General features: G+C 46.3%; 4 protein-coding genes across 11 annotated transcripts; 3 read left to right on the top strand and 1 right to left on the bottom strand.

Moving 5' to 3' along the window:
• The first annotated feature begins 1,702 nt into the window (after positions 1-1,702).
• LOC123110582 (eukaryotic translation initiation factor 2 subunit gamma) lies at positions 1,703-6,683 on the top strand. The gene is made up of 9 exons (XM_044531138.1): positions 1,703-1,909; positions 2,205-2,318; positions 3,623-3,684; positions 4,115-4,227; positions 4,470-4,572; positions 5,100-5,327; positions 5,411-5,629; positions 5,720-5,980; positions 6,062-6,683. Exons 2-9 carry the CDS (start codon positions 2,213-2,215, stop codon positions 6,362-6,364), a joined length of 1,395 nt encoding a protein of 464 aa, XP_044387073.1. The 5' UTR covers positions 1,703-1,909; positions 2,205-2,212; the 3' UTR covers positions 6,365-6,683.
• Positions 6,684-8,045: 1,362 nt separating this feature from the next.
• LOC123110581 (probable carboxylesterase 17) lies at positions 8,046-9,116 on the top strand. Its single transcript, XM_044531137.1, has one exon. The coding sequence runs from the start codon at positions 8,046-8,048 to the stop codon at positions 9,114-9,116; it is 1,071 nt and encodes a 356-aa protein (XP_044387072.1).
• Positions 9,117-10,195: 1,079 nt separating this feature from the next.
• LOC123110579 (aspartic proteinase nepenthesin-1) lies at positions 10,196-17,368 on the top strand. The gene is made up of 2 exons (XM_044531133.1): positions 10,196-11,677; positions 17,104-17,368. The coding sequence occupies exon 1, from the start codon at positions 10,321-10,323 to the stop codon at positions 11,635-11,637; it is 1,317 nt and encodes a 438-aa protein (XP_044387068.1). The 5' UTR covers positions 10,196-10,320; the 3' UTR covers positions 11,638-11,677; positions 17,104-17,368.
• On the bottom strand, positions 12,874-18,412 carry LOC123110580 (uncharacterized). 8 transcript variants are annotated; one of them, XR_006453486.1, is made up of 8 exons: positions 17,410-18,409; positions 17,182-17,293; positions 15,831-17,048; positions 15,709-15,758; positions 15,568-15,628; positions 14,695-14,807; positions 13,718-13,924; positions 12,874-13,200 (listed from the first exon to the last, which is right to left on the bottom strand). XR_006453486.1 is itself a non-coding variant. In XM_044531135.1 (2 exons), exons 1-2 carry the CDS (start codon positions 18,027-18,029, stop codon positions 17,419-17,421), a joined length of 423 nt encoding a protein of 140 aa, XP_044387070.1. In that variant the 5' UTR covers positions 18,030-18,412; the 3' UTR covers positions 17,409-17,418. The 8 variants fall into 8 exon arrangements, 1 of the variants encoding a protein (XP_044387070.1); XR_006453482.1 differs by having other exon boundaries at positions 14,699-14,807; XR_006453480.1 differs by having other exon boundaries at positions 13,718-15,628; positions 17,410-17,439; positions 17,628-18,412.
• Positions 18,413-20,337: the final 1,925 nt, after the last annotated feature.

Here is a 20,337-nt window from a genome sequence, read left to right as displayed (position 1 = left end):
GCGTCCTCCTCATCCGCTGCATGCGAGGCTGGCCCACCTGGCACAGACTCACCACCTCCCACCTCTCTCTCCTCCTTTTTATCTGCCCAGCCCACGAGCCCCCGTACACCCACGCCGACAGTCGGCCTCGCACTTGCCTCCCCTTCTCCGTGCCCGACCGTCGCAGCTGCTCGAGCCGGAGCGCCACCACGCCCCGCGCCACGCCCAACCGACACTCCTACCCGTCCTCGCCCCGCTACTCATGGTCGCATGCCCGGCGGTGCCCGCTCCGCAGCCCCGGGCAGTAGGAAGAGGCCCGAGAGGCCCAGCAGCGCGGCACCGAGCTGGTACTGTTGCTGCTTCCCATCGTGCTGCTGGTGCGCGCGCGCTGACGCCGTCGTGGCCATGGCGAGCTCGGGCGGTGGTGGTCGAGGGAGATGACGACAAGGCTTCTGATCTGGCGAGCACGAGCTGCAGGGCGCGACGGGCGCTGCTGCAGGCGTGAGGTGATCAATGTGTGGGGAGCTCATGGAGGGCCTCGACGACAACAAGAACGAGGAGCGCGATGCGGCCGAGGACGTCGAGGACAAGCGCGGGGAGCATTCGCCGCTAGGGTCGTCGGAGTTCGATCCAGAAGTCATTTCAGAGTTCCGCAAGGCGCCCGACGAGGTTTCGCAGCCGCAGGACTACAAGGGTGATGGCGAGTGCATCAAGAAGCGCGAAATCCAGAGGTTCCCTGGTATCGTGCGCGCGCGGGTCAATGCGTTCCAGCAAAAGGACGAGGGCGTGAGCGGGGGCGCGATGAGGCGCACGAGCGGACGCGGCGCCACGGCGAGCTGCGGGGCGCGGCGGGCGCTGCTGCGGGGCGCGGCGGGCGCTGCTGCGTGCGTGAGCGGGGGTGCGGTGAGGCGCACGAGCAGGCGTGGCGCTGTGGCGGGCGTTGCAGGCTTGCGGCGGGCGTGGCGAGCTGGTGCGAGTGGGTGAGCGGGGGCGCGGCGAGCTATGCGAGGTGCTGGCTTGGGTGCCCACGTCGGAGACGGCGACTGCGTGGAGGCCGTCGACCGTCTAGCCGCTGCCAACCCTGGTGCCTGCTACGTGTTCGACGAAATGCCAGGGGCGGACATGGCAAAAATGCGTACATACAGACCCAAATAAAAAAGCGGATGCGAACATCCATTTGGCAGACTCAAACGGACAAAAAACGGACAAAATGCATGTCCGTTTGGGTCAGGCCGTTGGAGTTGCTCTTAATATATGCCCTTGGGCCTTTTCGGTTTTTTTCCCCATGAGTTCAAGGAGGATACGAGAAAGGAGGGCACTGGAATGGGCCGGCTTCCTCGTGAAATTTGACAAAACAACATATTTTTATTTGGCTCGACAGAATAACACACCCCTGTACACGAACCTAAACCCGGGCATGGGCAGCCCGGCCCGAGCCCGGCCCGAAAAACCCGGGCCGGGCCGGGCCGGCTTGACATTCGGGCCGGGCTCGGGCTTTGTTTTGCAGCCCGAAAGATAGTTCGGGCCGGGCTCGGGCTTCACTTTTTCTGTATTTCGGGCCGGGCTTTCGGGCTTCGGGCTTGACTTCGGGCCAGGCTCGGGCTTGAAAATATGGAGTATTTCGGGCTTCGGGCCGGGCTCGGGCTTGAGAAATGAAGGTCGGGCTTTTACAAGCCCGGCCCGAAACCCAGCCCGGCCCGACGTTTGCCCAGGTTTACACGAACCCTTAACCCTCCCCCCTCCCCCCAGACGCCGCCTCCCTGCCGCCGCGTCCTCGCTCTCGCAAGCACCACCGGCGACACCCCCGTCTCCGGCGACCGGCTTCCTAGCACCCTCCCCGCTCGCCCCCTCGGCGCGCAGCACATCCACGCGCGCGGCGGCCCTCCTCGTCGCGGCAAGCACACCCAGCTCGACGGTCCCCCAACCCAAGGCGAGTCCCTCGTCCTCCCCTAGATCCCATCCCTCCTTGCACGCTGTCGCCGTCTGATACGGGAGGCCGCTGATTGCGTTGCTAAGGCCAGACTAGAAGTGAAGTTCGCCGTCGAGTTTTAGGTTGGATGGTGGAGAACTCGGCAGATTCTAAGATTGTGGTTATCCTTTTTGGATCAGTTTACTGCTGCAGCTGCGCCAGCATATGTTGTTTTCCTGCAACTGGTCTTTCGGTCAGTGAACACGAGTTGGAGACACAGGGTGATAACACTGTTTGTATCATTTGTTTTTATCAGTTTCAATCATGGCGCGCCGAGGATTGATGGAGCAGGACCTAACCAAGCTTGATGTTACCAAGCTACACCCGTTGTCGCCTGAAGTTATCTCGCGCCAAGCGACGATCAACATTGGTACTGATTCCATCCTTCTGGCAATGTTTTGATGTTCAGTAATTATCAGTATGGAGAATTTACAGGCGTACAACAGTACAAAGCTATGTCGATTGTCCCTTTATGCTCTACGTATTTAGTATGATGTGATTCAGTGTGGAATGTTTGCTGTTTACTGTTGTACATTCTCTGGTGGTGCCTTTTATATTACCTCCGTCCCAAATTACTGTGTCTATGTATATATTTCACAATGGAGTTTCATTTGCATGATGTTGCTTTTTTTTTTGTGATACTTAGATGGCTACATGTTGCAACCATTGTCTTTTCTCTGTATATGTACCTGTTTAAGCCTTGACCATGATACTGAAGCCGCACCTGTTGTTTTTTTGGTTGCGCTTAATCCTTTTGTGACTCAATGGGGGGAAACAATATGATTTCCTTTTATGGTAGTGTGATGGATCATGTATTGCCTTAAGTGATGCACATGACGTCTCACTTATTTAAGAATAAATAAATGCCATTTTTGGAAAATGCCATTGGAACTCTTAAAGCCAGGGTGCTTTGATGGAGCAAACTTTCCTAGTATAACTAGTGGATTTTTTTTTTGTGAACCATCAATTACTCTTGTTTGTTTATAGTTCAAAGAGGTGCTCCTAGGCGCTCGCCTAGGCGTGCTTAGTGCTAGGTGTTGGCATAACGCCTCGCTTGGTGCTAAAAAAAGCGGCCGGTGAGGTCCTCCGGTGAGAAATCAGCCTTCTGCGGCAATGAATCGCATTTCTCAGGCGAGAAATCAATCTTCCCGGTGAGGATTTGACCTCCCCCAGTGAGGATTCATCCTCACCGACGAGGATTCAACCACTCTGACGACAAATCGACTGATTCCGGTGAGAGATCGAGCTTCTCCGGCGAGAAATCGAGCTTCACTGGCTGGTTCCCATCGGTGCAGCAAGGGAGAGATGAAGAGAGAGAGAGAGAGAGGTGGCCTCGATGCAGCAAGGGAGAGAGGACGAGGGGGACAGACGGCGTGAGGAGGATACCTGGATTTTCAGTCGACTGTACACATACGGGAGCTCTAGTAGGAGAACAGGAAGATGGGCCTGTGGTTTAATAGGCTAGGCCGGCCAATCTAGCTTATTTCTTACTCACGCCTAAGCAGCGCATAAGCTATCAAGGCGCAAGTAGGTGACCAAACGCATAATTAACGCCTAGCGCTTATTTGAACTTTTTTTTATATCTATATTTTTATGTGGCATTTCGGTCATATCCGAATTTTAGGTGACTTTGTGCGGTGGCATAATATTTGCGATCTTTATGTTACACCTCAGGTACAATTGGTCATGTGGCCCATGGAAAGTCTACTGTTGTGAAAGCTATATCTGGAGTTCAGGTATCATTCATTCTGTTGGCCACATTTTCTTTCCATTCTGTGTAAAGCCTGTTAAGTATTTATCACATTTATCAGTAACCCTTGTGAGTTTGCCATATTACTCAAATATGTCATGCTAACATGACTTTTGGTAATATAAATGAGTAAACTACACCTAGCACTTGCTAGGAATGTGCTGCAGATTTCTTTAAACCTGATTGATAATAGCATAGTCTGGGAATTCATTTAATATTACTATTAGAAAAAATATAAGTGCTCTAGCTTCTCGGCTCGAGTAATGGCACTGTTGTAATTCATGCTTCTTTATCTTCGTTTTTTGCAATAATTTCTAGAATGATTACTAACTAAATGGATGTTGATGTGCTCATTCTGGTCCATATGGAAATTTTTTAGTATTATTATCGTCTGATGCCTTTGTTTTGATTTATAGACTGTTCGCTTCAAGAATGAGCTTGAACGTAACATCACTATCAAGCTGGGCTATGCTAATGCAAAAATCTATAAATGCGAGGATGACAGATGTCCACGACCAATGTGTTACAAGTATGCTAAATTTCTTATCTTTACATGATTAGCTTCTATTACTGTCAGCCTCTAGCCCTCTACATTTTAGAGCAAGGAACTTCAGGGGGCACTGTTCCAGGCTCCTATGAATTATTGAACCTGTATGCTCAAATTTGATCCCCAGAATTAGTTAACGTATGATTATTTACCAGACCCAAAATTACTGCTTTGGTTTTAAACTCTTGGACCTTATTTGACTTCTATTCATCAATTATATAAAGGGCTTATGGAAGTGGGAAAGAAGATACTCCTGCCTGTGATGTTCCTGGGTTTGAAAACACTAGGATGAAGCTTCTGAGACATGTTTCCTTTGTTGATTGCCCGGTATGATGAAGCTCTACCCTTTTTCTGTTATGGATGTTCTCTTCTGCATATCAAGTACATGAGTGCTTACAGGGAGTACATAGCCTGACCATTTCTTGCCCTACCCAAGTGATCAGTAACATTTTTGCAATCCAGTTTTACTTGCATCACCATAGATAATAATGGCTGTTTACACTTATAATTGTATAGCCAAATTATTCAAGTGAATCATTATATTAATTAGGAAGTCATCAGAGTTTTCTGATGGATCATTACATATTCTCTTCATTAGTGGAACTTGAATACGATATTACGTAAACAGTTTGTCTAATTCACATCTAGATGTTTTTTAAGGATGTCACATCTAAGCTCCCACAATATATAATGCAGCAACAAGAAACAAAAAAAATTAGGACAAAAAAAAAATAGACCACAAACAGAGTGGACATCAGCTTAGATGTGGCATAACTATGTCACATCTAGATGTGTCCTAGACAGATCCTTACGTAAATGTTGTATGTATTTACAATATCTACCTTGTTGAACAGGGCCACGACATTCTCATGGCTACAATGCTTAATGGAGCAGCTATCATGGATGGAGCCTTGCTTTTGATAGCAGCAAATGAAAGTTGCCCACAACCCCAGACATCTGAGCATCTAGCAGCTGTTGAAATCATGCGTCTCCAACATCTCATAATTTTGCAGAATAAGATTGATCTTATCCAGGAAAGTGCAGCAATGAACCAGCATGAAGCAATCCAAAAATTTATCCAGGTCACTACTGTTTGTCATTTCTTGTGTTATAAATGCATGTCTTCTCTTTCATGGTTTGATCTTTTTTACTACCATCTGTGCAGGGCACGATAGCTGAAGGTGCTCCTGTGGTGCCAATATCTGCCCAGCTGAAGTACAACATTGATGTGATCTGTGAATACATTATTAAGAAAATCCCCATTCCGGAAAGGAACTTCACTTCACCTCCCAACATGATTGTTATTCGTTCCTTTGATGTCAACAAGCCTGGTTCAGAGGTTGATGAAATTAGGGGTGGGGTAGCAGGTGGCAGCATCCTCAGGGTATGTAGATATATAAACTGAATTAGATCATGAGTGTGTTCTTGCTTTTCTTGTGGTAAATGTAAACTGAGTGTCGATTCTTATTTACAGGGAGTCCTCAGGGTGAACCAGAACATTGAAGTTCGCCCTGGCATTGTCATGAAGGATGAGAGTGGCAACATCAAGTGCACCCCAATCTATTCGAGGATTGTCTCGCTCTACGCTGAGCAGAATGAACTCCAATTTGCTGTGCCAGGAGGGCTTATTGGTGTGGGAACAACCATGGATCCAACTTTGACTCGTGCTGACAGGCTGGTTGGCCAGGTTCTAGGAGAAATCGGGTCGCTCCCTGACGTATTCGTAGAGCTTGAGGTTTGTCGAATCTTTGCTGCTTCATGATTTTAGCCAAACAGAGATAGTTGTTAATGACAATTCTTGGACATTGCTTCGCAGATCAACTTCTTCCTTCTCCGAAGGCTGCTGGGTGTGAGAACAAAGGGTACAGAGAAGGCAGGGAAGGTCTCCAAGCTCACCAAGGGTGAGATCCTGATGCTTAACATCGGATCCATGTCCACCGGCGCCCGTGTGGTCGCCGTGAAGAACGATCTCGCCAAGCTCCAGCTCACCGCGCCCGTCTGCACAAGCAAAGGTGAGAAGGTCGCGCTAAGCCGCCGTGTCGAGAAGCATTGGCGCCTCATTGGATGGGGCCAGATCCAAGCCGGTGCGACCCTCGAAGTTCCACCCTGCCCGCTCTGATGCACACCCCCCTCTGAAACGGAAAGCCGCACAGCTTGCGAAACAAGAGAGGCGAAATGTGGGAGGGCAGAGAGCTCCTAGGTACAGTTTTTGTGAGGTGGAGGGGAAAACATCATTGAGTCTGGAAGTCTTGTCGTCGCGGGATTTGTCTACGCTGCTAGTTTGCCTTTCTCGTTTTCTGAATTTAGGATTTGTTATACTTGCTGTGTTATCATGGCCGTGTTTAGTAGGCAAGCAACCTACTACTTTGGTTCAGGTTTACCTAATCGTCTTGCCTATTTCATTGACCATTTGGCAGTATTACCCCTAATTTTACTCAGCTTGTGCCTTGTTTGTTAGACTGCAGTGCTGTTCATTGCCAACGAGCTGCACGTATTACTCACAAATGCCCAAGCGTTCAAGGATGTCAACAGATTTTGTTTCAACTTTTCAGGCAAAGAACAAGTTGCTAGTTTACCAAATAAATTTCTACTGCTAATTACTACCTCTGTGTCAAAATGTAAGACGTTTTTTGATATAATGTCTTACATTGCGAGACAGAGGGGGTACAACCTTGAGAGGAGGCTACATTGCCTATTTCATTTGACTCCATTATGTCTTGCCTTAGCAGGGTTCAGTTCGGTCCTAATTTTCCTCAGCTTGTGCCTTGTTTGAACTTTTTTGATAACACAACCATATTGTATGCTTCCCAATCGTAGTGAAAGGTGGTGGTAGACGTTGCCATGACGGGCAGTCACCACAAATTTCTCGGCGATCTAAACGGTCGCAACATCCTCGCCCTTTGCCATTATCTGGCCCTTTGCCATTATCTGGCCGGGTGTGTACTTATGATGATTGTATCGCTTGACATTACTACATCGAGTCTATAAAATACACCTTTTATCGAAAAAGATGGAAGTAAATGCATGATAAATGTTGCGCCACACACTTTGTTTGGGAAGAGTTAAACGGTGTATCATGTATTCTTATTTTGCGTTCGGTTGTGCCCTGGACTTTTCTTCCACTATTCTGTAAGAACAGTATCAAACTTCACTATAAAGATGATTGCGTGCGGCAGCCAACGAAGATGCCCGATTCTTCACTTTTTTGAAAAGAAAAACTTATGTTCGAAAACAGCTAAATGTATATTGTGTCATGCCGGCTGAATATTGCTATCATTACACTACCAATTCAGAAGAGGAAAATGTAGCTAAAAGGACAAACTATAGACTTGGCTGATGAAAATTTGATGAAATGGAATATACCTTCTGGATGAATGTATAGTGTAGCGTGTATAATTACTCTACGGAGAACGTGGAAGGAGCAACATTAGCAGATTATGCTAGTCAATCGTGTGCACCAATCCCTTCCATCTGACATTTCCCACATCTTAATAAATCAATCTTGGAAACTAATTTCAGCACGGACGGCAGCAACCAAAAGCATTTTGTCAGAACCAGGAAGTTATTTTACTTCCACATAGAGACGAGAGAGTAATGTCAACAGTGGCAAGGCACATTATTAACAAGTAATCTACAATAAAAAGTAATGCCCCTCGCCCCCAGCAAGAACATTATTTATAACCAACCAACTAACGCTTGAAAGATCTATATAAGGCTTAGTGACCAGTGATTATCAACCCATCAAGTGACACAGCCAACATAGTTCAAACACAGGCAGACGCACCAAAGGTCACTAGAGAATGGCAGACACTAGCTTCAGCAAGAAACTAGTGGAGGACATCGGGGGTTGGATCAAGGTCTACGACGACGGCACCGTCGAGCGGTCCCCACCTCCCCCGGAGGCACGCCAACTAGCAACCACCATTGCACCGTACGATGTGCCGCGCAACGGCGTGACGGTGCACGACATCCGGGCCAGCCCGCCGCTCCGTCTCTACCTCCCGGCGGCAGCTCCTTTGGCCGGTCGCCGTCTTCCGGTCCTCCTCCACTTCCACGCCGGCGTGTTCTGTCTGACGGACCCTACCTGGTCGCTGTACCATTGCTTCTACGCCCGTCTCGCCGCCTCCATCCCCATCGCTGGTATCGTGTCCATCACCCTCCCCCTTGCTCCGGAGCACCCGCTCCCGGCGGCCATAGCCGCCGGCTTTGCCGCCATTGACTGGTTGAAGTCGCTCGCTCAGCCCGGGCTGCTAGCTGAGCCGGTCCCAGAGCCGACGTCCGACCCGGTGGGCAAGCTCAGGGCCGTGGCCGACTTATCACGTGTGTTCCTAATAGGTGATAGCAATGGAGCCAACCTGGTGCACCATGTTGCCGCCGGGTTCAACTCAGCGGAGCCGGGCTATCGGGGCCCGGTGCGGCTTGCCGGAGCCGTTCTGCTCAACCCGGGTTTCTCCCGGTCCACTCCAAGCCGGTCCGAGTCGGCCGACGTGCAACTGGACCCGTACGTGGACTACAAGCTGGCGGACAGGCTCCTGGCGCTGGCACTCCCCAAAGGCGCCACCCGAGACCACCCCTACATTTGGCCCGTCCGGGACGACGCGGCGGCGGCGATGCTGGCCGTGCCGCCGCTTCTGGTGAGTGTCGCGACCTTGGACACGATGCGCGACCGGCAGGTGGAGTACTGCAACATGATGCGGCGCGCCGGGAAGGACGTAGAGGTGGCACTGAGCCCCGGTGTGGGGCACATGTTCTACCTTAACCAGGGCGCCCCCGAGCCGGCCGACGAGGAGGCGGCGGTGCGCATCGACGAGCTCATCGAGGCCATCGGGGGCTTCGTCGGCAGGCGCCACGGCTGTGTCGCCCGCATGTAGTCGTGTGCCAAGCCAGTGTGTGTCCTTCGGTTTGCGTTGCTGTTTTTAATCATATGCATCTTGTGTGGGTCTCTCCTGGCAATGGGTTTTGTGAATTGTGAGTGGTTGTTACAGTTTAGCTTGAAGGGAATGTAATGATTTCTTTTTTCTTCTTCAAAGTATTTACTTTTCAAAGCTTAAATTAAGGTTTTATTCAGAATAAAATGATTGTTGGGCTATGTCGTGTCATGGGCACCTATTTCTCTCTTCTTATTATTTTTGTTTTGTTGCTTGTGTGATTTTTGGCTTGAATTTGCTATTCCTTAAAAACTGAATAAATACTTTCTTAATGCAATATTCAGATGGGGAACCTTTCCATCCCGATGGCAATTAAAAAAAAGAAAAGAAAAAAGATTGTAAAACCTGAATGGCATAGATAAAGGGGTGTGAATGAGACAGGTCATAGCGGGAAGTATCATAAACTAGTTATTCCTGCATTTTTTGTATACAATGCAATTTCGTTTTCGTGTTAAACTTTGATTTATAATTATGGTTAACAAAACAAGGGTTACATGTCACAAAAGATAGACTATTACCGAAAAGTTCTTTAAAATGTGCATCCAATGACATACTCCCTCCATTCGAAATTACTTGCCACAAAAATGGATAAAGATGAATGTATCTACAACTAAAATACATCTAGATACATTCATTTCTTGAACGAGTAATTCCGAACGGAGGGAGTACTTTTTAATGACATATAACTCATATTTTGTTGATAAAATTGAAGATTAAAGTTAGACATAAAAATATGAGGTGGACTTATATTTTGTACTAATACACACCCCTCACCCCCATGCGTGGAAAAAATTATTTTGTATTTTGTCACAAAAAAAAATAAAAATGAATATATATACAACTAAAATACATCTAGATATATTCATTTCTTGGACGAGTAATTCCGAACGAAGGGAGTAGATGTCACGCATGCTGCCACTGCGGTCATTTTCAGCGTCGATGTCAACAGTGACTGGTAATTTGTAGGTCTACTAACTGGCGTCAAACTATTTGTGCATTGCCACACATTATCTATCCTCAAGAATGTCCAACATGATAGGATCGATCCATCTATATTCATCCTCTATTCCGCCACTCGATCGTCACCAGTAGTAATTAGCTTCTACGTACACGAGCGAGCGAACAGGGTCTAATCGAACGTCGAAAAATGGCGCGAACTTTGGCGTTCCTGCTCGTGCTACTGTGCTCCAGTGCAAGCCTCGTCACAAGTAGCACCAGCGCAGGGCTCCGCATGAAGCTCACCCACGTCGACGACAAGGCGGGCTACACTACGGAGGAGCGCGTGCGGCGCGCCGTCTCCGTAAGCCGGGAACGCCGAGCCTCCACGCAGCAGCAGCAGCAGCGCCGGGCGTTCGGCGACGTGAGCGCGCCGGTCCACCTGGCCACCCGGCAGTACATCGCCGAGTACCTCATCGGCGACCCGCCCCAGCGCTCGGACGCCCTCATCGACACCGGCAGCAACCTCATCTGGACCCAGTGCGCGACGACGTGCCTCAAGGCGTGCGCCAAGCAGGACCTGCCCTACTACAACCTGTCGAGCTCGGCGAGCTTCGCGCCCGTGCCCTGCGCGGACAGCGCCAAGCTGTGCGCGGCCAACGGCGTGCACCTCTGCGGCCTGGACGGCAGCTGCACCTTCATCGCCAGCTACGGCGCCGGCAGCATCATCGGGTCGCTCGGCACCGAGGCCTTCACCTTCCAGTTCGGCGCGGCGAGGCTCGCCTTCGGGTGCGTGAGCCTGACGCAGATCACGAAGGGCGCCCTGAACGGCGCGTCCGGGCTCATCGGACTCGGCCGCGGCCGCCTGTCACTCATCTCCCAGACGGGCGCCACAAAGTTCTCCTACTGTCTCACCCCCTATTTCCGCAACCACGGCGCCTCCAGCCACCTGTTCGTCGGCGCGTCGGCGAGCTTGAGCGGCGGCCGCGCCGTGACGTCCATACCGTTCGTGAAGAGCCCCAAGGAGTACCCCTACAGCACGTTCTACTACCTCCCTTTGGTGGGGATCAGCGTGGGGAAGACCAAGCTGCCGATCCCCAGCGCGGTGTTCGAGCTCAGGCGGGACGCTGCTGGGTATTGGTCCGGCGGGGTGATCATCGACACCGGCAGCCCTGTCACATCCCTCGCCGACGCCGCGTACAGGGCGCTGAGCGAGGAAGTGACCCGGCAACTGAACCATAGCCTCGTGCAGCCGCCAGGAGACACCGGACTGGACCTGTGTGTGGCACGGCAAGACGTTAACAAGGTCGTACCGGCGCTGGTCTTCCACTTCAGTGGCGGTGCGGACATGGCGGTGCCGCCGGGGAGCTACTGGGGGCCCGTGGACAAGTCCACGGCGTGCATGCTCATCGAGGAAGGAGGTTACGAGAGCGTCATCGGCAACTTCCAGCAGCAAGACTTGCACCTGCTCTACGACATCGGCAAGGGGGAGCTTTCGTTCCAGACCGCAGACTGCAGCGTGCTCTGAGGCTCTGAGCCCCTCACCTTGCTTGTGTGTCCTCTCTACTGTATGCGCTCTGATCCCATTGTTTTATACTACTCCTCTGTTTACAAATACAAGATGCTCTATTTTTTTCTGATTAAAATGTATATAGGCGTGTTTTAGTGTGTTTGTTCACTAATTTCAGTCCAATTATATAAAAAAGTTATTGTAAAAATTTGGATTTGGTCAAACTTTGTAAAGTATTACTTAGGTCAAAACTAACATGCTGAGTAAATAAAAACGAAGATAGCACTTGAGGGTTACTGTCTAGGGGCACTCAAACATGTATTAAATGTTTCATAGATATTTTCTATTTTTTAATGAATATATAAACATATTTTAGCAAAAACATAAGTTTTATTAAAAAACATGAACACTTTTTTTAAAATAACATAGAAATATCTTAAAACATGAAAGCTTTTATATTCCACATAAATATTTCGTTAAAAACACGAAATCATTATTAAAATTATATGAACATTTATTTGGATTTTTAATTACGTTTTTATTAATACTTACACACTTTCTAAACAATATATGAATAGTTTTTAAAATTACACGTGACTGAAATTATTCATGAATAGTTTTTAACTCAGGTGAATATTTTTCAAGTTATGTTAATATACATGAATTGTAATTTCATAAATATTATTTTAAATGTTCATATAATTTCATAAATATATTTTAATTCATATAATTTTAAAATGTACACGTTTTAAATGAAATATTTATGTAGAATATAAAGTATTCATGTTTCAATGACACTTTTATGTAGACTTAAAGGATATATATATCCTAGTCCTAGTAGTTTATTTAACACATAAAGTATGATCAGCCAGGGTTCGAGCTCCCACCCATGTCTGTTTTAAGCCTAACTAGATGACCAGTTGCGCCAAATGGCGCAAAGACCCGTTTAAAACCATGTTCGTGTTGAAAACATTTGCATTTTTTTCAATAACTGTATATTTGAGTACATTTGGTAAGAACTTATACCCCTATATATAAAGTTAATTAAATGCAAATACGTTCTTAAGGTAATAATGCCACAAATTAGATCATCGGTAGGTCAACATAGTTGAGTGCGATTAGGAACTCCGAGTAGCAGTAAACTTGCATTAAAAAAGGGGTAAACACAAGTGACACAATAAAATGTACTTAATACATGAACTTGTAGAGAGTAGCAGTAAACTTGCATTAAAAAAGGAGTAAACACAAGTGACATAATAAAATGTACTTAATACATGAACTTGTAGAGAGTAGCAGTAAACTTGCATTAAAAAAGGAGTAAACACAAGTGACACAATAAGATGTACTTAATACATGAACTTGTGAACATTGGCTACAGGAGAAGTTAATAGAAATAGTGGTCAATTACATCATGTAATTTGGTTCTATACTCTTTTATGTATATGTCCTGAATGCTACCCCTTTGTGATCAACTCTTTGTCCTCCGAATCGAATGGCACAGCTACTACCCCTTGTGGAAAAAGAAAGGGTTCTGTAATACCCATAAATGTAAAAGGAAAACATCATGTGATGCATCTCAACCTGCGCAAAACAATGTAAAAACCATACATGTTATCTACATACCCTCATTGTCTAGCGTACAAAAGAATTGACAATTAGCAAGAAAGAAGCATGCCACTTTACATGGAACAAAAAAAAATGATTATTATGGTGAGCGCAGAATAACATGAAGTTGTCATGTGCAGCCAACAACTGCAGCTATCTGTATAAGCTACTGCTACTTTACAATCTATATTGACAGGAATATTTGTGAAGTCATACAAATCTATCTTAAGTGAAAACATGCTTATAAGGCATCCTTAATTCTCTCTGTTGTTCAGTGCCCTTTTGATGTCACTTTATTCATATGGCAAGTATGGGTTTAATCATCAGTAGACGGAAACTTTGTGTGAATCAAAATACCAAGTTTAGTATGGAAACTATAGTTTCTCCATGTCATTATTTCAAGACAAAGCACGTTATTCACACCCACTTAGAATCATAATTTCCAGTAAACTTTCCATACAGCAATATCAATAAAAAGGCTTCTGTTCTTTACCTTTGATAGAAGAGGCAACTGGCTGAGGCTGCCCTAGCATGAGGTCAAACTGTCGATTGCAGAGCAATAAATAAAATATCACAACTAACGTGGAAATATGTAGAGAGACAACCCGAGAAATTTTTTCAGGTGCAGCACACACTCCTGAAACCAGACGGAACATGCCGTGCAACCCCCGCCAACACCTTCAGAAAATCCACAATAATCCTAATGTATGACCAAAAAGAGAACAAAAATTGGGAAGGTTAACTAAGGTACTGTATTGATGATTGCATTAGAAAAAATAAGAAAAAGATGTACTTCTATGTGGCACAATAAATGGTGCCGAGCAAATAAACTGTACATTTAGCTTTCCTGTTCGACCACACAGAAAATAGGACAGCCCAAAACCGAAGTACTAAATTAGTCTCTATGTGTGAAGGCTGGAAGCTATATTCTGTTTAGTGATAGATTACCCATCAAAGCAGAAGTAATTCAAGATTTTCAATGGTATTCCATAAATGCAGATGAATAAGACTCGATATTAAGTATACGACTTTGTCCTTTCTGTACATACCAATAAGAAAAGCTAGAGAAATTAAAAAAAATCATCTCATACTACATTTCCTGCCGGTGAGCTTGTCAATCAAGCTGCCGGTGAGCTTGTCAATCAAGCTGAGGTGAAAAAATATTCAGAGGTCCACCAGGCAGTAACCCATAATGCTTTTTTTTATAGCTAGCAAAGTGAACCATATAGTAGATGGGAAACAATATAATAAAGGCCAAATAAAGCAATAATCCATTCATTATGTCGTAGCCAAAAAGAATAAATAAAATAGTATGTAAAAAACAAATTAAAAACAGAGAAAAGAACAACAAATAGAAAATGGGAGGAGATAGAACAAGCAAATCTAAATCTAAGAAAATGAGAGCATACCAGGCAAAATGACAGTAGAGCAAATGTGCGCAGAAAAAAAACAAAAGGGGAGTTGAAATACCCACGGATGGGTTGGAGACGGCAAGGTCATCGAGAAGTACGCCTAGCTCTCGCGAAAATGTGAAAAATTTGGAAGCATGAGCATCAAATCAGGTATTTCTACTTGCTCCCAAGCTGAACACCAGAACATCCAGAAAACTATAAATTAATTGAGCAGGACAACTTCATCTCAAATTAGATGTTAGACATATATCCTGTTTTTGACATGGCTAACTGCTAAAAGATCCACATGTTCGCGTAGTACAAATTCAGTTTATGGCAATATAACAGATCAAGTGCCTAAAATAATTAGCTTAAATCATCTTCGGCAATATTCTAACAAATAAGGTTATGACCATTCCTTATCACCCATAGCACAAACCCTCTGACTTTCAACTCAGCTACAAGATCACCCCATGAACCTTCTGATCTCTTGGGAACATCATATTTAAAGAGAGTTTATTAATTGACTACATAAAGCATAGGTATGGATAGTACTTAGAAGCTCTCTTGCTCCTATTAAGAACTTAAAAGGTCCTTTCTTTTCTTTTCTCGACAATACGTGTTGGGAGACCAGCTCATGAACAGAAAGCATTCCAGCGAGGATGCACATACTTAATATGGTTTGGCTCATAACATAGTTGAAATTCGTTGTCTCAATAGTGCTTCACATTAATTTTGGTAGAAACATATTTCACATTAATTTTAATTAAGAGGAGCAGGGGCATTTCCTCAATGAGATGGCAGATGCAAGCAATTGTGATCAGCAGAAAAGGCTAAATCGTCAGGGTGCCGACGACATAGATCAATGGAATAAATGCTCACAAATGAAATGACAGTGAAGGGGATATGAATCTTGACTCTGGGTTGAACAAAGTAAATGGGATAAGCTTACCTTGCCGCAGAGACGACCGACGCCCAACTTCAAGAAAAAAGGCGAGTACGCCAAGCAAAATCTGCAAGGGAAATCTTAATTCAGACATGGTACCACCTGGACATAGCAAGACATCATCCGGATGTCTAAAATGCACCTCACCTGCTGGAATCACCCTCGCCCCAATGAAAGAAATATAGCCCAGTTTGACCCTGAATATGAAGCAAAAAGACATAATGAGACATGCCGAACCTGCAATGAATGAATGAATTGTCTGAACCTACACTGGATAGCTCATGTCTTGACTGTCGCTCACGCTCTTGTCCAGCTTGCTACACCGTGCATAGTGCTCACTGGCGCTCGCCATCTCCCAGCCGGCGAGCCTTCTTGCTAAGGCATCAATAACATGTATGCATTTTTCTCCAATTCCACAGATACGAAGAAGGCATTGCAGTGATACAATTTTCCAAACATTCGAGACAATATAGAAATGGGGGAAAAAACTTCTATCATTACATTCAGGAATAATTTCAGCAGAGAAATGTCAATTTGGCAAAAACTCTGTTAAATTCTTGTTTTCCACTACAGCTAAAAGTACTCATATTTGCTTAATATGGTATAGACAGACCAAAACATCCACAAAAACTGTACAAAGAAGCAATGCATCAACCACTTGGCTTGCACAACCTAGAGAAGAACACACACAACAATTCTCAAGACTAAATAAGATAAACAGTGACATTAAAAAACTGAGATGATTCACACCAGTCGCCAGTAAGGAGCTGAGGCGGCAACTAAACTTCTTTTCACTACATCTGAAGTGACATTTATTTTCTTAATGGGATATATGGAAAACAAAGGTTTGTCTTCAGAGATGTGTGGTTTATCTGTACCAATTTGTGCCTAATGAAATAGTAGATTATTTGAAGGATATATGTTCAGATTTAGTACACTGGAACAGTATAGAGAACACACCTATAGTTTCTGGAGAAAGACCATATAAATGGACTGCAGACGACAGTCTACCACAACAATTATGGGATGTGCATTCGTATACAGTATATACATTAGTACTGAATCAACTGTATTGCAAAGCAATAATAATACTGAATCAACTCATGAGCTATACTGAATCAACTCGTGAACATGGCTATAGAAAGTGTGACTGAAAATCCCTGCTTAGGGAACTCAGTCAGCATATAATGTCTTGGCTAAGTATACACGTATCTTCTGATATCCAATCAATCCAATGGGCTACGCAAGATTAATCCAAACTCAGGCTTATTTATTATTTATTCAAATGGTGTTACAAAGAAGCGACAACCAACTAAGGAAGCGGAAGCGGATGCTGACAGAGATGACAGACCCAAGTCTGGGAAGGATGACAGTCGGATAGATATCTCATCTCTGCTTCTGCTCATCTCTGTTTATTAAGATGCGACAACATATGTATATATATGATGTGCACCCAACTCTGTCTTGAGCATTGCCTGCTGCTGAACCTGCACATGAAAAAACTGACAAATGTTCTTATTCTTGTTCTGCCTTATGCAACAGGTCCGATGAACCTACAACTCAGTAAGTAGGTTATGGAAAGAAATATGGGGAATGATGGGGGAAAAGGTTGCAGCTAACCTGGAAGGGACACCGTGTCACCACCAAAAAGAGAGGCTATTTGTACAGCAACACAACTCGGTGTAGGAATCAACGGTCACCCAAACACTAATCATATATATTACCTGTTTTCCTGCAATTGTTAAGATCAAAATCAGCATCTGTTAACTAATGCAGAGCGTGAAATTTCTCTGCAGACAAAAAAGGCTTTGCAGATTCAGTATAGCTGACACAAACAAAATGCATTACCTGTTTTCCTCAAGAATCCGTGACTGAAAGCTGTGGAGAGCAAATTGCAAAATATGAGCATTAGTATCACAGAAATTCAATGGAACTTCAACAAGACCAGGGCTTGCTTTTCACACTATTGAACGCTCACGTCTTTCATATTTGATCCACCTTTCAGCTGGGCAAAACAACAAACAGGTGGGGGCACAATATCTATTTATGCTCAGAAAAGAAATTACCAAATATCCAGACACGAGGGCGTGCGTGAGAGGACGGAGGCGAGGACGCGCGGACTGATCGCTCGGGTGGATGGACGGCAGCGCGAAAGCCGGACGGAGCCGGCCGTCTCTACGGCCCACACTCCTCCTGCCGACGCCGGCGCCGTGGACCACCGTTGCGGCTCGAGCTCCTCCCGGGGTCGCCGCTGCACGCGTGGAGATGGAGGCGGGGTGCAGCCTCCCGTGCATCGCGCCCGAGCCCCAGCCTCCTCGCAGATCCAGGAACGGATCGAGCCGCCGCCAACCGCCAGGTCGCGCCCGACCTCGCCGGCGCAGGCCGACACTGGCCGCCACACCTCCCTCCCCTCTTTCCTCTCTCTTTCTTCCTCCTCCCCTCTCCTTCCTTCTCTCTCTCCCTCTCATCTTCTCTCTCTGCTAGGGTTCATGCGGGAGGAGGGGATTGGGGAGGCTAGGGTGGGGGCTGGGGATGGGCGGTGGCTGTTGATGACGAGACGCCGCCGCGCATGAAGAGGAGAGGAAGGCGACGCGAGGAGCTGCGCCAGCCGGCGGGGGAGACAGGCGGCCGAGAGGGAGGGGGGAAGCAGCGGCGGCGGCATGGAGGAGAGGAGCGGGATGGGAAGAGACGAGGAAGAGAAAGGGGGTGACGAGGGAGATATTTCTGCAGCTACCTCTGTCCGCTCTCGCTGCCAGAAAGGGGTTCGCTCGCTGTGGCGCACTCTTCCCTCTCGCGTGGTGCGCTGCGCCCTCGCTGTTCGCGTGGTACCGTGCGCTGGAGGCCTTCGTTGTGACTATCACTCTAGGAGGCTTTATATGTTAGATTATATTTACACTGTGCACTGACGGGTGGGACCCACGCATCACATCTCAAACGCTACCAGCCACTGATAGTGGGCCCTGGCCAAGCTGACGTGCCACACAAGCGCTGGATACACCTGCATACGAGAAATTTGATCGTATTTGCACGCCCGCGCAAGTTAGATGAATGTGATAACATATTTTACAACTGTGTGCACCAAACTGTCTGGGCGCCTATAAGTTCTAAGACTCCCATTGTATTACCTCTTTTAGTAATAACTCTTGTCACAAAGATCTTAATCAACAATACATCAATTTAGTATTTGCAACATAAAGATTTATAGTCTCCATAGTCAATTACCAAACTGGATTATAAAATCATAGGCAACTTTTGCTACTAATCCTAGATATTTCTATAGCATAAAGTATAGGTTAGCCAACTATTGCCTTCAGACGAAGGACAATAAGTTCACACATTATGTTGAGTGATACAACAATTCGTAGACCATGCAGAAAAGCCTTGTGTTCAGCCACATTATTGGATGCAGCGAAGTGGATCTGAAGCACATAATCAAGTTTTTCACCTTTCAGGGAGATGAAGATGCCGCTAGCCCCCAATCCTCCGATCACTTTAGAGTCATCAAAGTACATGGTCCAGTACTCCGACTGGAACTGACTAGACTTGAAAGAGAAGAGCTTAAAACTAGGTAGCCTTCCGTGGTTCATAGATTATATCGTGCGCCCCTAGCTCGATGGCCCACTTCCCCACCCGGTCAGTGGCATCCCTATTGTCGTTGATGTCTGACAAAGGGGCACTGCTTACCACGATGTCCAAGTGGGCTTGCAAGTAATGTAGTAGCTTCCTTGATGCTAGAAACACACTATAGACTAGTTTATGGTAATTTTGATACCTTAGTTTGGACTCGGAGGGAACTCACTTTCCTAGTAAATGATGACCACCGGGATAACGCTCGGTCACACAGTTCGTGGACGATGATGTAAAGGAGCAGGGGCTCCCTCTTGGCCCGGTCGAAGAGGATTGGTGGAATGAAGAGCAAGCGCTTGAGGCCATCGAAGGCCGGTTGCGCCACGTCAGTCCATTTGAAAGAATCAGACTTCTTGAGGAGCTAGTAGAGTGGTAGGCCCTTCTCGCCAAGCCTAGAGATGAACCGAGTAAGGACATCTCCGATAGGAACCCGCAAATTTCCTCCCACATCTGTCCACTGACAAGGGGGCCAGTCTGCAGACACAGATTCGGGAGGTCACCATCCAACGCTACCCACATACATTTCAACCCGCATTTTAACTAACAAGACAAAATTCATGCACATCGGTTGATATTCATCAAAGTTCGGATAGAAATATAGCACGAATCATCCATAAGTAGCATGTAAATAAGTTTAGTACAACAATGTCTCTAATTTGACTGGATTAACTAGATGTCCAACAAGTTTTTCATCAACGGATCAGTTCATCCCACACATACTCCCTCTTCAGTTTCATCCAACAGTGTGTGTGTACGTAAATGACCATCTCTCTGTCATGTGGTACATCATGGCAGTGTGTGCGGGCTATATAATGTGTAGACCAACTTTGAGTGAATGAATAATTTAAACAAGTTGAGCAAGAGGAAGCAAAACTTATGATCTCCTCTGCCGCATGCAATGGCCACCTTGCCTTCAGCTGAGCAACCACTTGATAAAACTTGGTTACGCTGGTCTGGATGGCATGCAAGCGATACGATAACGACCTCGCATTTGCGTTATTGAATGATGTAATTGTCATAGGGCGCAGTGTGCTTTCGTGCATGAAATGATTCATGCACCTGCTGCCAGAAGGTCCCCCCTCTGCTTCTGCTTACAAAATCTGCGGATACGGCCAATCACACATCGCACAACAACTCATCCTCCATGGC

The sequence above is a fragment of the Triticum aestivum genome, chromosome 5B, assembly GCF_018294505.1.
Source record: "Triticum aestivum cultivar Chinese Spring chromosome 5B, IWGSC CS RefSeq v2.1, whole genome shotgun sequence".
Classification (NCBI taxonomy): Eukaryota; Viridiplantae; Streptophyta; class Magnoliopsida; order Poales; family Poaceae; genus Triticum; species Triticum aestivum.
This window is presented reverse-complemented; position numbering and strand designations above follow the sequence as displayed.

Bases quoted from the DNA above. Each gene is read 5' to 3' on its own strand.
- LOC123110582 (XM_044531138.1), top strand. From the start codon at position 2,213: ATGGCGCGCCGAGGATTGATGGAGCAGGACCTAACCAAGCTTGATGTT. The intron at 2,319-3,622 runs GTACTGATTCCA...GTTACACCTCAG, and splicing joins CCAAGCGACGATCAACATTG to GTACAATTGGTCATGTGGCC. The intron at 4,573-5,099 runs GTATGATGAAGC...CTTGTTGAACAG, and splicing joins TTTCCTTTGTTGATTGCCCG to GGCCACGACATTCTCATGGC.
- LOC123110581 (XM_044531137.1), top strand. From the start codon at position 8,046: ATGGCAGACACTAGCTTCAGCAAGAAACTAGTGGAGGACATCGGGGGT.
- LOC123110579 (XM_044531133.1), top strand. From the start codon at position 10,321: ATGGCGCGAACTTTGGCGTTCCTGCTCGTGCTACTGTGCTCCAGTGCA.
- LOC123110580 (XM_044531135.1), bottom strand. From the start codon at position 18,029: ATGAGAGGGAGAGAGAGAAGGAAGGAGAGGGGAGGAGGAAGAAAGAGA. The intron at 17,440-17,627 runs GTAATTTCTTTT...TGCTCTCCACAG, and splicing joins CCCTCGTGTCTGGATATTTG to CTTTCAGTCACGGATTCTTG.